Genomic DNA, 14,750 nt, shown 5'->3' with positions numbered 1-14,750 from the left:
ATTATACTTTTTTTTCAAAAAAGTTTTGAAATTATACTTAGATCCTTTCGAAAATTTTTTATTTACACCTGATTATCTTTCGTTAGGATTTGGACGGAAATATTGATGTTAGAAAAAAATAACTACGTAATTTTTTTGTTTTATCCCTCATTTAACAGTCTTATGTATATTTTTTTACTTATAAAATAATAAATGTAATATATATATATATAGTGAGATTAATATCATTATATTTTCTTCCTTATAAGTACAAAATTATACGTGAGAACATTAAATGAGGAGTAAAATTAGAAATTTATGTAATTTTTTTCATTAATGTCAATATTTTTTATCTAAATCATAATGAAATTGGATCAGTTGTAAACAATGAATTTTCAAAGAGCGTATTAGTGTAATTTTAAAATTTTTTTGAGAAAAAAATATAATTATGCATTTTTAGATAGAATTTAATTGTAATTAACTCTAAAATATATAATAAATTTACTATGTACTACATGTAATAAAATAGAATATTTAATCCCTCTCCAAAAAAACAAAAACTAGAATATTTTTATCATATATAGAAACATAAAACATATGAAATACACACACGACAAGCTTTATCATATATACCATATATTATTAATTTTTCAAAAACTAAAACCCGAACCCACCTAGATACAAAATAATATACTATAACTATTATATTCTGATATTAAAAAGAAAAAAAGAATATTATGTACATAAACCCGAACCCGACACGAAACCGATTTACCGGTTGTGACTTGGATCTCTTGCCATTTCTAGATCCGAATTTCGCCTGTGATCCCCAAAAGACTTGCTCTAAACTAAGTACCTTAACAAAATCTTTAGGAATTAGAGAGGCAAAGGCCTCGTTATGTCTCTTGTGGACCATTGTAAGAACAGAACAAAAAATAAATATATAAATACAATCAAATTTATATATATATATAAAAAAAAAAAAAGAAAAAAAGAGAGAGAGAGAGAGAGAGAAAAGAATCATCTTTCTGCTGTGTCTTTCTAGCTACTAATGTACTAACAAACTAGTAAATATAAAGGAATACGATGTATAATGTATTCTCTCCTACAATCAGAAAGCAGCGTTTGCATTATGCTGATTCCAGTGAAAAGTATGGGCCTCCAGTTATGCTCTTTGATCTCACTATTTTCTTCACCAGAATTCTCCATCTAATGTCCTCTTTCTTGCTTTGCTTCCTCCTCTTCTGCCTAAAGTTCCTGTTAAATGCCATGATTACAATATCAGTAAGACCACAAGATCGCTCGTCCTACACCAACGTTGTTCAAAGAATATTAGTTTCAACTCACCTGCATAAAGGGACTCTGCAATCATCTGAATGTGCACAAAGCCGGGAGTGCAGTTCCAAGATTTGCCACATTCTCTTGCAGTGGATGCAGCCTCCGGGACCTCTCAGCTTACATCCAGCAAAGTGGCGAATGAGTGCTTCCAGCCCCTTACAGGCTGCGTATTGACAAGGAGCCTGATCGTCTCTCAAGACCTTGTCATGGGGGCCAATAGTTCGACAACCGTCTCTGCATATGTGAACGAGAGCTTCCATTGCCTCGTACAGCTGTATGTAGACTTTGTTCTCGTTCATCTTCCTCATCTTCTCCTTTTGTTTCTGGAGAAATTTGAACCACACAACGGTTTAAGATAGATAAAATCCGAGAGTGTTATGAATCATTCGTGCATGGCATATGCTCCATGAGGTTTGTGCCAGAGAAATATAGTACTTACAGCATCTTCATGAATCACGGACTCGAGAATTTCCCTTTCAAGGACGGGGTGGCTGTCTCTCATGTCTTTCCATGCCTCTGAGGCGCAAACGGCCTTGAGGTTTGCCAGGATGAAGCGATGGCAAATGAGGCTGAGCCGAGGAGCATCACACAACAAAGCAAGCTGAAATATATCAATTACGTTCTCTGTCGTCATCAACCTGTGCTCAAGCCAACACTCACATAGTCGTTTTAGCTGAGGAACAGCGTATGCGTGTGAAAGCACCAATAAAGCCAATGCAAATTCCTTCATCTTTTCATCTGCATAGCTATGAAGGTAAAATTTGCAATTAGCAAAGTTCGTTGCAAAACAACATTACATCAAAACTCTTTATCAACCATTGGAAGAAACAAGGATCATATAAGGAGCAACTATAAGTACCAGGAAGAGTACAAGAATCGGACAAAAACACGAACTGCCTCAGCCGGAGCTCCACGAATGGAGATTGTTCGTTTCTGGCCTCGGCCCTTTTTTCTCTTGAGCATAGCCTTGAACACGGGAGACGCAACACCCTGTAATCAGAAAACCAGGAAAGAGAACATAAATATCTTACATCTGTAAATGCATTCGGACAACAACATTTACACATAGTTGCTCTCTTGCAAGAAAAGATCAAAACACGTACAAGAATACTTGCGTGCGCGTAGATTACACCACCGTCATCCGTTAAAATGGAAATATCTGCTCTGTAACCTTCATCGAAAAGACGGTCCCACGAAGTATTTGTGACATTAGGGATACAGCACAGTCTGATATTTGATCCGGTCATCTTCAAGCCTTTCTGATGAAACCTGGTTATGAAATCAGGAGACAATGGAGGTGGAAGCGGTAAAGTCGAGGGAGATTTCTTATTTCTGCTATCCATTTTGTGTGCAGGCAAATTCTGCTGAAACAGAAAGAATGTATATTGTCTTAGAAACTATGTCATTGTAAAATTCTGCAAACAATTCTTGATTTCCACAACATCGTGAAAATGAACGGTGACTAACCATTTCAAAATCAAAAACAGGGCAGAAAAGTGGAGAGAAACTGGAGTTGGGTTGATTCTGAAATCCTAAATCCTGTTGGTCTGATGGCCTCCCTCGCAATGTTAGGTATCAAACAGAGCGTCCTATGAACGACAACGTTTTTCCGGAGCAGCCAATCCCACAGCAATCCCCAAAATGTTACAATTCACGATGATGTTCTTGTAACAATGGGATGATTGGCTCTTCTCTTGTGCAGGCAAGAGAGAGACAGGGAGGGGGGAGGGGGGGAGAGGGGGGGGAAGGAGAGAGAGAGAAAACGGAGGGGGGAGGGTGAGTTTGAGGAGTTGTGAATGTATATATAGTATATCTATAGACGTATATGTGGGTGAGGGTGGTGGACAGGTAAGCAATGGCGTGAAAACAGCTCCGACGAAGATTTTAATAATGTGAGAATTATGTGCAACTCTGTCAGCTCCAACACCTTCAGTTTTTTCCACCCAAAAAACGTGCCAACGTATTTCCCACTCAGTGTACGTATTTTACTCTCTTCACATCTATATATATCACTCTAACAGTAACTCCCATATTACTACTGTACGCGTGACATTGTAAATAAAAAACTTAGGTTTTTATGAAAATAATAATCATTTATTTTTCTTTATTTTTAGTAAGTAACAACATAAATTATTTTATTTCTAAAAATATAAAACAATAAATTCATTTACTTTTAAGACACAGAGATGATTTACTATTTATTTTATATAAAATTAATTTAATTATAGAATAGTTATATTTACACTCATTCATCTAAAATTACCCCTATCTTTAAAATAATGACTCATATACCTGTCAAAATATCTATATCACATACACAAGCCACCTCTTTTTTTTAAAAAATTTACACGTACATCCTAAAAATATTAGCATTATTACACGAATTACTTCTATTTTTTAGCTGTCAAAATAATTTTTATAATTATAATAAAAAAATAATTTATGCAAATAAATCATAAATCAGGTGTAATATAATTAACCTATATTTATTTACAATATTGAGGATAAATAAACCCACATGTAGATGCTGACGCGTACCGTGTATCCTTATCTGATTCTTGTACTCGGCAGACTACGCTGACTCCGCACTTTCCTTTCTTCTTCCTTTGACTCAATCATTACCTCAATTTTTCTTTTTTTGTATTAAAACATTAATTTATATTGTAATATATCCTGCAATAACTGTCGGGCTCCTATTATCTAAAAAAATATTCATACGAATTCAACTTCATAATTTCATATTTTTAAAATTATCTCACAATATAGTTCTATGTCAGAATATTTAAAACAGGCATTCAATTGTGAATGATCTTTCTGAATTTTAATTTGCATCAACTTAATTTAGTCCTTGAGAAAAATAAGTCGTCAATGATATCTAATTTTAATTGTCAAAGCATAGAGATCGTAAATTTAATTTTCATAAATATATAAATATTAATTTATTTTAATAATTATTATTAATTAAATATATATTTAATATTAATAATTAGTATATTGGGGTTGTTGGTAATTAAAATTTGTGGACATTTGAATTTGTAATAATAATGATAATTATGTCGTTAATGGTAGTAGTTATTATGATAATAACAATTATAATGATTTAATACGGAAATTAAGCAGCTTTCTTGAACTTTTTGGCCACGTAAAGTAATAGATGAGTGAATAAAGTACTTCACCCAAATCTCATACTTATATGATTAAATAATTTAGTTTGAGTGGTTAAGGACTTAAAACTCATAGATTTGGAATTAGTAAAAAGAAATACTAAAATAAGGGAAAAATCTAATTTTTAATTCCGAATTGAGAAAACTCCTTTTGCAGACAAATCAATAATTGAGGGTCTGAGTGTGCGATTATGTGGAGCTTATGCGGATTTTTATTTTTAATTCAAATGTCAACTAATAGTTTGTGTTTATTACTTGGATATATTGAAATACGATATGGACTAATAGAAAGGTCCATTCCAACTTTCAGCTCGTTCTAACTACTTTGTCTTTTTATTTTTTTTTTTTTTAAGAAAGAAAGAAATTGTGCGTGGTTGTCGTTAAAATCTCTGTTATCCACTGAGTTATTTTTCTAATATTTCACTTTATTATTTTTTTAAAAAAATAATATTATTTGATTTCATATTAAATATAATTTATCCTCTGTGTTAATGGAAAAGTACAAAAAAGTTCATGTAGAAAAACAAAGTACAATTTACCCCCTTATAATTTAAAAAATGATGCAATTCATGACAAGACTTTATTTATTTAGTGTTGTGAATAATAATGGGACGGATATGAAGCCGTTGGGTTGGACCTAAAACCAGACTCACCCCATATATAGTTAGACTTGAACTTGTTTGCCTCCAGTTCAAAATTGGATAAAAACTTTTTCCTGCAATTAATCAGTACACCTTTTTTAAAAATTAATTTTATTAGTTATAAATACTTAACAAGTTATTATTGTGTTTGGTGATTGCCTCCAAAATGGGTTTTGTTTTTTCAAAGCCTATGACCTCACATGTTTATAGAGAGGGGAACCAGCCAGTAGACTACCTTGCTAATCACGCATGTCGAATCAACAGGGATCAAGTGATAACATGAGCAGAAGGCCGATTAGCTTAGCTTATTCATTTAGATAATTTGTTTTTTAGTTTTCGTTTCTGATTCTTTTTGTAAAGGGAGGGAGTATTCCTTGTTTAAGACTTTGAATCTTGTATATGGATTCTTTCAATCTATCTATATACAGGAAGGGGTGCACCGTGACACTGGCGGCTTCTGAAAATAAAAAAAAGTTATTATTGTGTTAAATTATCATTTATTTTACAAATATATGTATTATATAGAAATTAGATATGTTTTATAATAATTAACTTAAATAGGTGGAGGACAAGACTTAAAATCTGTTCCGAGTTTAGTAGAGTTGATAAAAATAAAAATCGTCCCACACTTATAACAATAATTTTTGAGGAGTAAGGACAGCGCCCGCCCTACCTGACCCGTTAGCCATTCAGGCCTCGGCCCAGTAACAAGTCTCAGCAGTGGGTTCATGTTCAGGCTGGATCATTCTTCAATTATTTGTATTTGCAGTGCCAGTTTACTAAGCAAATTTATCAAATTTTATCCATATTCAGCAACAAATAGGCAAATTTAATAACTCAAATATAATATGTATACTATATATATCATGCCATTTTTTTATTCTTGCCAATTGGGTTATTCCAACTCAACTCCGATCCACTTGTCATTAGGCGTTGAATTATTTAATAATTTTTTAAGCAAAGTATGGCAAATTCCATATTTGGACTGTAAATTGTCCAAGTCTACCTGAAAAAGTAGGTGTCATATTTGTCTGTGGTATTTCTTCTTTTTATCCGTCACGCACCCAATACATACGCACAAACCCAAGGTTCAAACGCAAAATTTTTTATACAGAAATTTCATACACAAATCATTGAGCTGCACCCCACGAGATTTTTACATGGTACTTATGACTTTATTTGCTCTTTAAAAGAAACCATACGCGTTGAATATGCAAATACCAACAAAAAGGGCGAAAAAAGAAAGCTAAAATATATAAAATATTATTTAGGTGTGAGGATAGAAGAAGTGAAACATTTCCAGCGATCCCCAATGAAAACAAAAGACTGAACTTGTTAGTTCTTAATCTAACAATTAATGTAGAAATTCCACGAATTTATAAAATATCACGAATTTGAACTTCATTCTTTTATATAAATTTATTATTTTATAACGTACTAACAAAATAATCATTTTATTATTTTTTTCTGAAAAAAAAAAGGAAAGAAAAGGACTAAGCAAGTGAAGGATTGAGCATCATTTCATTCCCCCACGAAATCAACTTGCAGTCCATTACTTCCCTACTCGAAAAAACACCATAACTACACCCAATTTCAGAGAACAGCTAGGCTAGCAGTAGCACCACCTCCCCCACATTCAATGCATCATCACTCAACATAAGTATGGTATCTACCCCAGTTTTAGGTACTCCCACTCAATCCTCACAAATCAAAATCCATCCCACAATTCCAACCTATCTAAAATCCTACATTTACCCCATAAATTTCAAATGTCTCCTGTTAATTCAATGATTCACAATTTATATAAATACAAATTTATTTAAAATATCCTCAGCCCCATGAATTACATGTCAAAATTTTCAAAAATTAGTAAAATATATCAATCACAAGGCAAATAAATTACAATAATTTACATCAAGTGACACAAGATAGCCACACGTTTAGTGGAATTCAAATGCATGATATCAAACTTATTCATAGCACGATAGAATTTCAAATATCAGAAAAGAATGAGTTTGATAATATTTTGAGGGTGTAGCATAACAATTCAATGGGTTGGCGTAAGGGTGTAATGACTCATTGCATTCACTATGTATCAGGTCGATTTATTCAGCGAAAAATTTCTTTTTTTTAATCCCATCATGAACAAATCCTTTCAGACTAACTGAATCATGAAAATAAATGGAGACTAGTCTTGAGTCCAATTAAGTCGGGACACTTTGTGGGAAAAAAAAAGTCTTTTTTTTTTTTAATTAATTGGTGGAATATAGAGGGGTGGAAAAAAAAGGGCGGAAAATTTTGGGGAATGGAGAAGGAGCGTAGTTGGTATGATATTCCCACCTTGTGGTGGTACACAAGACGCTCCATCCTACCCACCTGCAATCATCATATTCACATTTTCTAAAATCATACTAATAATTCATCCCAAAAATTAAAACCAAACATTTTAATATTCATCACTACTTTTTCTTCATAACATCATATCGTGGGCCTAAATTCTTTTCTCCCCATTAAAAATCTTCGTATTTGGTGTCTGATTCGGATGGGAGATCAACTTCACTCTTAAGGTAGTAATTCCGACAAAAAATTTGAGAATTTGAGAATTTGAGAAAAGAAAATATGGTTAAGTTTGTCGGATGGTTCTTAACAAGATTTTTTCAAACTTAATTCAGATCGAGATTGGGTGAAAATAATAAATATTATATCAATAAATAAAATGATTAAATATATTTATAGGATCAAATGTACGTACTTGTTCGAACCAAGCAACAGGTTCCTGAACTTGGTGTTGTTAGGCAATCAACGAATCAAACATCGAATCGCCAAATCGGGCTGCCACCCAACCTGAAAATGAATAATATGGATCTTAGTCTATAGTGGCATTCTATTCTTTTGAGGGTACTTTTATCCTTCTTTTTTTTTTTTTTATAAATATAATATATCTCTATCAGTTCCAAGTTTACAATATGCAAATTTTTATTCAAATTAAAATTAATTGTATTAAATTAATCATATAATAAATATATTACGCACTTATAATGTGATTAATAAATATTTAAATTATATACTAATCACATAAAAAGTATAGATGAATTCTGACCTAACCGACCAAAATGTGGACTAGCACTTATCCATCAAAAGAGCAGGATGAAAATACCTCTCAAATAACGACATGATTTTGTTCTGATACTCACAAAAATTGATATTTGTGTTAGAATAAAGAAAAAGCATGTCCTGTTTTCGGATCTGGCGTCCCCCTCCATATTACAATCTTAATATACACAAATTGTTGTTTAACCCTTTGCGGGAATTTGGGGTTTATCGGAAAACAGATTAGATGTGGATTAATTAACTAATTAATTAACATCAGGTACTTAAATAGTTCCAGAAATAGCTGGCTGCTTGGCTTTTCTTTCATTCGTTAGGCAGTTGTAATTGGTTCTCACTTCTCACCCTTCAAGAATATTCACATTATCATATAATTGCATTTGTCTTTTCTGATTTTGGCATAACAAATTTCGGATTAACAGTATTAATTATCCGAAGGTGATTAGACAGGCTACGTAGGACAACCACCTTTGTTTGACTGCCAGAACTCCAACCGCCAACTTGTCAAGACTAGGACATTAATTTTGAAAGAAAGCTATTATTCTACTCTAGTTCGATTCAATTAAATCAATCATAAAATAAATGTAATATATTTATTATGTAATTATTTATATTTTTTAACTGTACAATAATCTCACGAGTAAGTATACTTACCACATAATTAATCTAAATTTGCTCAAATTCAATTTGTATTAGAATTATTTTTCAATTTTGGATATTTTACTTTTCATGTAATTTTAACAAAATTTATGAATCGAGATGCGAAAATACATAATAACATAAATAATATTGCATCATAATCATTCACGTTGGGTTAATAACGTGACGTGATTTATATTATTTGATTTTTTCATACTTGTTGAAAGTTCTGCTTGTATTTATCAAGTTCTGCTCGTACTTATCATTTTGTTCTCAGTATTTGTGTTTTATTAGTACTCCATTATTTAATTTTTGTTGAGTATGTTGCCAACTAGAGTTCAAAGTGAGTTAGTTTTCTTTTTTTGCTAAAAATCTATTATTTATATATAGTTTCACATCTCTGTAATTTTAGAACTTGAGAGTTTAGATGAATAAAGTACTAAAGTTTTTAGATGAATAAAGCCTAGTTTTTCCTTCTCAATTTATTGCCATGAATATACTCTGTTTTCCACACTTCAAATTTTAACAACACTTGATCCATGTAATTTTGTAACATGCCTAAATTTTGCTAAAAATCATCATTGTGTTTGGATTTGTGTTTTAGTTGTTTTATTTTGTATTTAGAAAATAAAGAAGAAAAATAGAGATAAGTAAGTGTGTGTTGAAAATAGATAATATGTTTGTATTTGTATTTTGCGGTAATTTAAAATATTTTAAAATAAGTGGTGTATGTATGATGTTGGAATTTGGGATACAAAAATCACTATTTATTGTCAAATCATATATTTTTATATAAAAAATGTATATATATATAAATATTTTATATTTAATGTTGTATTTTTTAAAGACAAAAATTAATGTTTATTGTCAAATCATGTCTATTTTATATTATGTATATATATAAATATATATATTATATATAGAAAGTTGAAAAACACGCAGATACGGTGTAAAAACACAAAAACAAATATTAAGTGTGTTTTATCTTATTTTAAAAAATGTGATAATACAAATCCAAAAAAAGCCCATAAATTTGGTATCCCATTGTAGGGTTTTCAAGATAAAACGGGTTTTAAATTTTAATTGACTTTAGAAATATTTAATTAGTTTGCACACAATACTTACATCATGATACATGAAGTTTATTTGAAAAAGATCCCACCGACCTCCTCCGTTGAGGAGCCCTAGTTGTTGTATAACGACCAACAGATGGTCCCTTTCCTTGGTATTAATGGTTGTTATCGGAATTCATTTATGAGCCAAAACTCTCTTTTTTTAATGAATTCAATTTAAAAATTGCAAAACTTGGTTGCTGTGATTTCAATCAAAATGTTTGCGACTCGAAATCAATTGGGCCGGTACGATAAAATATCATTCGAATTTACTTGCGTTTTTCTCATTGTGAAAAATAATAATCATGTTACAAATATTGACGATAGTAATGGGGTTAAATGTATTTTATCCTTTTGTGTTAGAGAAAACGAGCAATTTACTTTCTTGTGAAAAGAAAAAAATAATAATAATTTATCTCCTGTGTTATTAGAAATAGAGCAAAATATCTCCTTGACGCGTTTCATGTATCACACGTGCCATTATTATTATTATTATTTTTAATTTAAAATTTGAAATAGTGTTTATGTCTTTATTTAATAATCGTTGGATCTTGATCAATCTAAGGTTCAAATTTAACTACTAAATCAATGATGCGGATTTTATCTATTTTAAATCAATGGTTTGAATTTAAGTAAATAAAAATAAAAATAATATATTAAGCGACAGCGGCGACTAGAGGCAGGGCGGATCTAGGGGGAAGCGGACTGGACTTAGATGGAAGGAGGAGGAGGCGGCGAAGGGGGAGGGGAAGGGGGAGGGAGAGGGCGAATTTGGGTGCGGCCGTGGGAGGGAGGAGGTGGCAACGGCGCCAGTGCAAGGACGAGGGAAGGGGGAGGAGGAAGAGGGTTGCGATGGGGAAGAGAAGGGGGAGGGGCCTGGGATCAGCGGAGGCGCGAGGTGAGAAATAGAGGCAACAGAGCAGCGACAGCAGTCCGACAATTTGAAGGCGAAGAAGAAAGGAAATTGTTGGGTTTAGATAACATTATTGAGATTAATAATATTAATTGCAAACACAGTATTTTATAAATATGTGGACTAGATGAGATCCAAATAACTCAACTCGAAAATGAAGAATGTTCAAGCACGTAGGCTGAGCCACAAGCCCGAGATCCTCAGGATGAAAGCCCATCCGTGACTAGGCCCAAATGCACGAGACTCTGTAGGCCGCCCTCTCCCCACCCACCCCTCCCCCCCCCATTAAGAAGGTGCTCTACAGGGCAAGTGTGATTTGATCGCTTTAATAGAGGCTCTTGGCGCCTCCAATAAGGGGTAAAACCTAGAAGGCATCCCCTCAACTATTTTCCTGAAGATTCTGGGGAGGCCTTTATCCGCAGAGGACCTTATCCATAATGAATAACGTTATCCGTAGAAGACCTTCCTGATTCAAAAGAATGGGGTATTCTAGCGGCCAATGGATAGCTCTTTCCCGAATTTGAGGAGATTGCCTTATCCCATTAATTAGGAGAAGCTAGATATAAATATAGAACTCCCTCAACCGAGAAGGGTACATTTCAAATATACTTGCTCATGAGAAAACTATCATTATAGTATATTTAGACTGTTTTATTGGTTTACTATTCCCAATTTCTTTATTCTTATACTAATTTAGGCATTGGAATTCTAATGATTTCTGCAGTTTTCATTCTAGATGTCAACTAAGGCCTAAACATTACAAGTCCAATCACATCACATTCAATTCGATTCAATTTATGAAGAATCAAAATTCAAACCAAATAAAAAATCATCGTCTTGAATATTGAACCAAAAGTTTAGTTTGATATTCATTTTGTACCAAAATTTTAATTTCAACAAAGATCAATCGATCTATCAAACTGTAGATACTCTTACTAAATGTTAAGAATTCAATAATATTATGGAAATGAATTGCATTATGCTGATATAATATGATTTATATTATTTGGTGCATGTTTATATCTTTTTATATAAGAAAAATACACTATAATACATTGTGATTGCTACACTTATATTCCAAACAACATATATTTTATTTTAGCATATAACTTCGTTTGGATGTATGCTAAATTACTCGAGTGTAAACTTGTCGCGTAAAAATGAATGAATATTCAACAATCAAAATTGGAAGCCGTATCCATCCACCCCCATGGTAAAAAGATCACGATATATAATAATGGCGCTATACCATCTGCTGAATTTGGCGGCACCAAAGTCGCACCTCAACTCCTCGCTCCGCTTACCACCTTATTCTTTCTTCCTAGAATCTAGTAGACATCCTCAATCTCTTTGCATACAGCTTTCCCTCAGACCAAATCCTTTCCTCTCACTACTCTTTTCTCTACTGGGTCCACGAGATTTTTGCAGAAGCCAAGAACAACAATCGAAATGGAGGATTCTGAAAATTTATTGCCCAGCCTTCTGTGTAGAGAAGATGAGTCCTGTTTGAACGAGCAGTACCATCACAAAGATGAAAACTTGGGTTTCTGTTTTGTTTCTGAGTCTGATTCTGAGTATATTGAGATGTTGATCCAGAAGGAGGCCGTCTTTCAATCAATTGCCGATAATCCTTCAGAGAAGAGTGAAAGAAGCTGGTTGAAATGCGCACGTGGGGACGCCGTCAAATGGATTCTTGAAGTCAGTTGTCTTGATGAGTGATTTTGTGATTAGCTTTGTGCTGCAGTTTTTTGTTTGATTATTGTTGTTAAAATAGCTTTTGTGCGTGTTGACAGACGAGGGCTCTCTTTGGATTTCACTTTCGTACAGCATATCTGTCGCTGATTTACTTTGATCGGTTCTTCTCAACAAGGTCGATTGATGTAAGTATGAATTAAGTATATGCTTTCTGATGCAAGATTTTTGGTGGGATTTTCAGCTAATTCTGTTTATTAGTATGTGATTTGTGATTGTTGTTTGATGTTGATAGAACGGGAAGTTGTGGGCTATTCGATTACTATCAGTGGCGTGTTTATCTTTGGCTGCAAAAATGGAGGAATGTGAAGTGCCTGCGTTGTCCGAATATCATGTAGAGGAATACAATTTTGAAGGAAATGTGATCCAGAGGATGGAATTACTGGTCTTGAATACTTTGGAATGGAAAATGAGCTGTGCCACTCCTTTTGCATATCTGAACTATTTCACCGCGAAGTTCTGTGGGGAATTTAGGCATAAAGAACTGGTAACACGAGCAGTCGAGTTAATCTTGGCAGTAATGGAAGGTAATAATTCAGATTTGTATTGATGGTTTTAACTTGGATATGCATTCAAGAAGCTTGTTACTAAACTGTTCAATTGTTTGATGCAGAGATTAATGTGGTGGAACATCGGCCATCCATTATTGCAGCAGCAGCAGTCTTGGCAGCTTATGATTATCAGTTAACGAGAAAACGACTGGAGATTAAGATGAATGCAGTCCCATCATGGGGGTCCCTGGAAAAAGTGAGTTCCTTTGCTTTATAATGGTCGGCAATTTTAAGTTAGATAGCATCAATAAGTCGGTCATTACAAAAGATTGAGCTATTCTCTGTCAACTGATTAGCTTCATTTCCCCAGGAGCATGCATTGTCCTGTTATGGTCTGTTGAAATCCAAGACGGCGAGATTGATTATTTACCCTGATTCACTGTCCACTCGATCAAGCTTGATTGACGTTCTTGACGATTCAACGATCACATCCAGTGTTGGCAAGAAAAGAAGACTATCCTATATTGATGGTGATCAGCATTGCCCTTTGCCCAAGATTCATAAATCATAATAAGTGCGAGTATGGTCCTTTATGAAGAAGATTAATCGGTAGTTCTCAAGGCACAACTGGCGACATTTCGAACTTTGCAGATAATATTGGATTAAATTCTCTAATGGAAGTTAAGCACCAAAGACATGTTATGCTTGATAAGGGGCTCAGCAAAAGCCTAAGGCGGTGACAACCAGGCAAATAGTGAAAGGTGGGAGGTGCATAAATAAAGAAAAGCATAGCTTTAGCTTACAAGTGATGAGTGAGAAGCTGACTAAAGTAGAAAAGCTAGTTGGTGATTGTGTGAGAGCCAATACACTCCATTAAAGCCTGTGGGATTCTCATTTGTAGTAGTGTTTGGCTCTGTGAATGCTGCTGCTTGTAGCTTTTTCCTGAAATTGTTGTTTATTCACAACATCCTTCATTCTTTTGCTTTGAGCTGTTGTGTATCCCTGATGGAGAGACTCTTGAGATGCTTTCTGTGTTTCAAAAAGCTAAAAAGCTGTGGATGGGGAATGAGGAATGAGAAATTGTTTTTGTTTGATGTGATATCTCTGTGTAGCATTTGGCCCATTGGAAAGAAAAGCATGGTAAGTTTTGAGCTTTCTTTACATGGTTGGTGCACTTGTTCTTTTATTATTCATTTGTGCTCTGTTTGGGGTTTAACAATCACTTTTACTGAACTTAACTTTAGCCAAAAGTTGATAATCAATTTCAACATTTTTTTCCAAACATCCCTTAAAGGACGTTGCACGTACATAAATTCAACTTGTAACAATAGATAGTGATGTCGAACTCAAGTAACAAGCTCATATACATAATCTAAAATAATCATGCGTTCGTATCCCATTGAACTCGTTCTTGATCATAATTATCAACTCGTTGTTACTTCATATTCTTGATCACTTCAAAAACATATATGAATGTTGAGAGTAGTTTCTGGTTTGATGGGTGAGAAGTACAAGAAAGGCTATACGTTCATCACATGGTGGCAGTTTGTCCAGTCTGTAAATGTACTAGGATTTAATTCTTGAGCTTACATTAAATACACATGCTCTCATGC

General features: G+C 33.5%; 2 protein-coding genes across 3 annotated transcripts; one reads left to right on the top strand and one right to left on the bottom strand.

The window, feature by feature from the left end:
* Positions 1 to 832: 832 nt before the first annotated feature.
* Positions 833 to 3,070, bottom strand: BT4 (BTB and TAZ domain protein 4). 2 transcript variants are annotated; one of them, XM_020699324.2, is made up of 6 exons: positions 2,785 to 3,070; positions 2,421 to 2,678; positions 2,177 to 2,307; positions 1,757 to 2,063; positions 1,327 to 1,640; positions 833 to 1,236 (listed from the first exon to the last, which is right to left on the bottom strand). In XM_020699324.2, the coding sequence occupies exons 1-6, from the start codon at positions 2,785 to 2,787 to the stop codon at positions 1,110 to 1,112; spliced, it is 1,140 nt and encodes a 379-aa protein (XP_020554983.1). In that variant the 5' UTR covers positions 2,788 to 3,070; the 3' UTR covers positions 833 to 1,109. The 2 variants fall into 2 exon arrangements, with proteins under 2 accessions (XP_020554983.1, XP_011099367.1); XM_011101065.3 differs by having other exon boundaries at positions 2,421 to 2,681; positions 2,785 to 3,069.
* Positions 3,071 to 12,134: 9,064 nt separating this feature from the next.
* On the top strand, positions 12,135 to 14,236 carry LOC105177812 (cyclin-D5-1). Its single transcript, XM_011101066.3, has 5 exons — positions 12,135 to 12,592; positions 12,688 to 12,774; positions 12,882 to 13,173; positions 13,260 to 13,393; positions 13,508 to 14,236. The coding sequence occupies exons 1-5, from the start codon at positions 12,344 to 12,346 to the stop codon at positions 13,706 to 13,708; spliced, it is 963 nt and encodes a 320-aa protein (XP_011099368.1). The 5' UTR covers positions 12,135 to 12,343; the 3' UTR covers positions 13,709 to 14,236.
* Positions 14,237 to 14,750: the final 514 nt, after the last annotated feature.

This window comes from Sesamum indicum, linkage group LG9 (genome assembly GCF_026168435.1).
Source record: "Sesamum indicum cultivar Baizhima isolate 11 linkage group LG9, ASM2616843v1, whole genome shotgun sequence".
In the NCBI taxonomy this organism is placed as follows: Eukaryota; Viridiplantae; Streptophyta; class Magnoliopsida; order Lamiales; family Pedaliaceae; genus Sesamum; species Sesamum indicum.
The sequence above is the reverse complement of the archived record's forward strand: the minus strand, read 5'-3'. Positions and strand labels throughout refer to the sequence as shown.